This window comes from Geospiza fortis, unplaced genomic scaffold (genome assembly GCF_000277835.1).
Source record: "Geospiza fortis unplaced genomic scaffold, GeoFor_1.0 scaffold40, whole genome shotgun sequence".
Taxonomy (NCBI): Eukaryota; Metazoa; Chordata; class Aves; order Passeriformes; family Thraupidae; genus Geospiza; species Geospiza fortis.
The window spans coordinates 16,377,318-16,382,409 of NW_005054297.1; the positions used below are offsets into that span (position 1 = coordinate 16,377,318).

The following is a 5,092-nucleotide window of genomic DNA, read 5'->3' on the forward strand; positions in this document are numbered from 1 at the left end:
AATTTTGCCATGTTGATGCCAGCTTAGTTTGACAGCTGCATAAATTTGCATTTGCACATAAACAACAGTGTTTTAATTAGGGAAGAATTGCAAATGTGTTTTGCTTCTTTTAACCAAAAGTGCTTCTTTTTCTTTCCATGTTTTTTGACATTACTAGCTCTTGGAGTTTTTCCTGCTAATTTGTTTCAGTGGAAAATTTTCCCAGAGTTGTTCAGGATGGAGGACAGCAGGGCATACACCACAATCTGGGAAAGAAAGACTATTGTGTTCTTCTGTTGTTCCAGAGTAGCTCCCCTTCAGTTTTCCAGTTACACCACATGGTATTTTGTATGACAAAACCTGAATACCACCATGAGTTTGCCTATCCACCTGTGGGCTTCTATTTACAAATATGAATTCTGACAGCTAATTACATGTGTACCAATTCGCTGGATCACTGGAGCTGGCATTTTATTTGGCTACACAAAGTTCAGGAGGTTTTGTTGTTTTTTAACAGACTCAGGCAGAAATGCATTAATAGTTTATTAAGTTTATTAAATACAGTGGTTGAAACAAACAGAAAACCCTAGCAAAACCCAAAAGGCTTGAAAAGGGAACAGCACAACTGTGATACTTGCCTGGTTTCTATGAGAAACAAGCTTAGATCTTTATGTGGAGAGCAAACTGGCTGTTCTTTCTGCAGCAAATTGTGATGAATCAGCTTGGTTTATCTGCCAATTCAGTATTTCATTATAAATGCTGTTAATATCTAGCTGTTGAACACCATGATGGATTCCAAAAGCAGACTTCAGAAAATATGCACACAGAAAACATTCCAAATAAACCTTATGAGTTCTATTACTGGCAAATCTTAGTCTTTTTGGCTTTGCTTACACTTCATTAACAAAGTTTTTGAGAACTGAGATAAAAACTATGAGAAAAAGGAAAATTCTCATCTATATATCCTAATTTATTGCTTACAATTTTTAAAGTCAGTTTTGATAATATGTTAATTGAAAGCTTATAAATTGTGGACATCAAAAGTGAGTTTGTTTTTGAGAATGACAGACTTGTATCAGAGCTGACCCAATCTTTCTAATCATACAAATTCTGCAATGAGCAGGCACTCTGCCTACTTTGAATCAAAACACAGATTTCATTAAAAGAATCATAAGAAGGCACACCATAATTTTGCCAACAGCAATATGAGCCATTAAAAAGTCTTAATTAGCGCTGGGAAGCATGAATAGTGAAAATCAGACTATTCAGTATCCAACTAGATGTTGTCTGAAGTAACTGTACATACTAAGTTAACAAATGGCATGGGATATGATATTGTGAAAAAACATTCATTATTCACAAGTCAATAAATACCTTAAAGTTACCCTGTGTTCCTCCTGTCTTTTCAATAGGCTAATATAAAGTTAAAAACTATGCTGCAGTAGTTTCAAAAGTACAGCCAACTCTCAACTGTCCATGGATATTTTATCTGTATTACGTATTAACTGTGTGACATATATGGAGAGATGGGAGTTGGTTCCCTGAAGAACCCTTTGAATTTTGTCTGGATTTATTGACTCCACTGACCCCCCCATGAATGCAGTTATGCAGTCTCTGGGATGACTGGTATGGCAGGAAGCTTGAGTGAGTGATATCTGGCCCCAAGTTGTTGCCTAACAGATCCCTCTTACCATCCATACATGGTATAACTAAAAATGTGAGTGCTGGGAGAGAATAAGCTGATGTCCAACTGGAATTGTGCACAGTCACTACTTATGAACCTTTATGAACTTTATCTCACTACTTGGGAACTACTTATGAGCTTTGCAATGCCCTGGGTACTGGAAAGCTTATGACCTGCAGGTAGTACCAGAGTGAACCCAGCTCTGTGGACTTGCATTCAAGATAAAAATCTCTGCTAGAGCTTTGCTTACAAAAGGGCCCACTTTTCTGCAGAAGTCCAGGACAACAAATGCTGAGCTGGAGCGAGACTGGTGGCTTGAAACTATCTCTGAGCTACTTCATGTGGCCTCACTTGTGTCACATCCCTTGGTTTTCATATTATCTGGGCTTTTCTGTATTTCATTAGTCCTGATTGCATAGACCTGACTATAAACAATTCCTTCATAGCTGGGAGCTCTTATGCAAACCAGCCAAGAGCACTAATTCCTTCTATATTTGCTAATCTGTGCATGACAAATATGTGTTTCTGAGTGCTTTCCTTTCTCTGCCAGTACTGTCCTTTTGAGTAGGGCTTAATGATACTGACATTTTCTAGTATTTTGCAATGTTCAGTTTTATGTTAGGCTTAACATTAAAAATTCAATAACAAAGCAGTGAAATAACACTATTAGTAACTAATTTTCATTATCAAGCTAGACTGTCACTTTAAGAGCATGAGCTACACAGCCATAATAAGAACTAGCCTAGTAGGAGTCAGCTATCTTTAGAAGTTATGTAGCACCAACTACAAGGTATAAATAACTGTCAAGTTCCGTTGTGCAGCTACTTTTGCAAAGTGGTCATTCTTTTGTCCAGATCAATCCAATATTAAAAGTTTTTAAAAGGCAAAAAAATTATTCAGTGGTCTAAAAGTGATTGGTAATTCAGTCTTAATGAAATCCATGGCATGATATCAGTTTTATGTGATTTGAAGTCCAGATATTCCTTTAAATTTACCAAAGTTCTGATTTCATGGGAAAAGAAGCTCCAACATAGTTGACTTTCCCTTTTATATCTTAGCTTTCCTGAGAAATGCAAAACACCATTGTCTACATGTGACTTTTTCCAAGTCTCAAATATTCTGCTGACTGACTATCCATGCAAATATACTAAAATGTATTAAAATAAGTAGTTAATTGTGACACACTGAGTTAATAGCTACATCATATCAGTTAAGGTGGTCACTGACTGCTTATGAAAACAGAATTTGGCAAATGAGGAGTTAAAAAGAGAAACAAAGGATGATACAACAGAAACAATGGAGTTGATCCAGCCTGGCACCTCTTGCCAAGTGAACTGAGATCACAGTGAGAGAGTAGTGTGCCTCCCTGAGCTGTATTTTAAACCTCTCTATTACACAGCTGATTGCAGAGCTTCTCTTCATGGCTATATTTATTTACTTAATTACAGGAAAGAACACAGCTGATCTGTGCAGGCTAAGGCTACCATTTTTATCCTTTATTTTTGATTTGGTATATTGCATGTTAGTAGAATTTTTAAATTCTCTTATTCAACCCTATTTAAAAGAATCTTTCACTCAGTCCAGACATGCACACTGACAGAAACTGAGTGGACACATTACCATCTCCATTTGGAAAGAATAACAAGAGTGAGGTATTGTGAAGTGAAGTGAAAAAAATGAGTCTTGATAACCTGGCACTAGTTTAGTTTGTCAGAGATTTGCAGTGCTGCCACATCTGGTCTAGTGCAACACAAGAGAAATGCGAGAGTGAAGTACAGCAGGGATGTATCTGCAAACTCTACATGACCTACTTGTGTAAAATCTATTTACCTCAGAGGGGCAGAATTGTCTCCTCACTGCCTGATGACAAAGATGACCTGTGGCAAATGCCATTATCACAGACCAGCCTGAGCTGCAAAGTAGGTGCTGTTCCTTCTAAGGTGAGCCTCAGTCTTACCAGCACTGGGATCTCTGCTAGGGGATAAGGGCACATTGCAAATAAATGAACAATCCCAATCTATCTTCTACCATATGTTATTATTTTATGAATACCCATGGAGCAGAATAGTTGACAGTACCCATATAAAATCAAAATACCTGTTAAACCACCAGCCAGCCTTTTCCTCTTCAGCACAGTTCCCTTCATAGTTGTCATTATCCCTGTCTCTAGTACTGAATTTCATTCCTCGATGATCAGCCCACCATTTTACTTCAGGATGAAATCCACCAGTAAGGGAATCACCAGCTGTACCAGAGTATTCACCACAATTCATCTCATAAGAATGCTAATAAAAAAATGTGAAGAAAGAAAAGAAAATTAAATTCCTGTATGTCTTTAGCCCTTAGCATGTCAGAGAGTGAAACCACAAAGAAGAACCTAGCCTGTTCCATTGGCTGCTGTTTTTATGCTAAGAAATGTCCTGCCACTTAGACATGATGTCCTTAATACTGAAAGGCTGTATTGATACTTAGCAGGGATAAAATTTGTCATTAACCATATGCATAAATGATTTAATAAAAACAACATTAGGGCTAGTTTGCAGTATACATTAGCAAATCAGAACATCTTCTACCATAATTGTCACCCTGTTCTAAGTTCTTCTAAGCCTTCTGATGTTTACATTCTTGTAACAAACTTTCTCATGTGCTTTTCTGTAAACACATTGTTTTGCATTCTTTTCTGGAGGAGGGGAAATTTGATGGACTGTTGGTTTATCCAGTGTCATTGGAGAGCTGGCACTGTCACCCTCCAATCCACTGTCACTTTTGAAAATCTATAAATGTTGGAGTCAGAAATTAAATGTCCTTCTTTTAACCTTGGAGATTCCAGTGCTCCCGTTGTTTTATTTCATGTCCTATAGTGACACATTATTGTTGGTAATGTCAACAAACATAACGAAACTGCTTTTATCTATTTATTAACCCAAATTATTCATATCCCTTACAGAAAGTATGAAATTAATGTATCAGAGTAAACCACTTTTATTAGGCATTTGAAAAGTATAATTAGGGAACTTGTGTGTTTATTGTTTGCCTACAGAATCCACATTTTCATTAAAACCTTTAGTCATTTAATATTTTATTACCTCTTCTCCTGCAACTCTGAATCTTGCATACTGTGCAAAACGTCGTTCTCCTTCAAAATCAGTTAGATCAATTCTTAAAGTATAATTCCCTTAAAAAAATACAAAATATTTTAGTTCAACCAGCCTATCTCACTGCTTTTCAGAACTGAGCTTTACAGTAGAAGATTAAAAGAAAATGTTTTTATCACAAATCTCTATCACCTCAGCATATTTTATAGGGTTTTATCTTCTTTTTTTATGCATAGTAAAGCATATATTGCTATTCTTTGCCTTATTCACCTGAGTGAATTCTATTCAGCCTAGAAAATTTTAGAATTATTTCAATACAAATTTTCAAATGTAG

At 36.4% G+C, this 5,092-nt stretch overlaps 1 protein-coding gene across 1 annotated transcript in view; it reads right to left on the reverse strand.

Moving 5' to 3' along the window:
• FGL1 (fibrinogen like 1) overlaps positions 1–5,092 on the reverse strand; it is a 19,758-nt gene that overhangs the window by 741 nt on the left and 13,925 nt on the right. Inside the window, exons 6-7 of the mRNA XM_005415511.2 lie at positions 4,750–4,838; positions 3,761–3,948 (exon numbers count right to left, since the gene is read on the reverse strand). Of these exons, the coding sequence (XP_005415568.1) occupies positions 3,761–3,948; positions 4,750–4,838 (277 nt within the window). The remainder of the gene's footprint in view (positions 1–3,760; positions 3,949–4,749; positions 4,839–5,092) is intronic.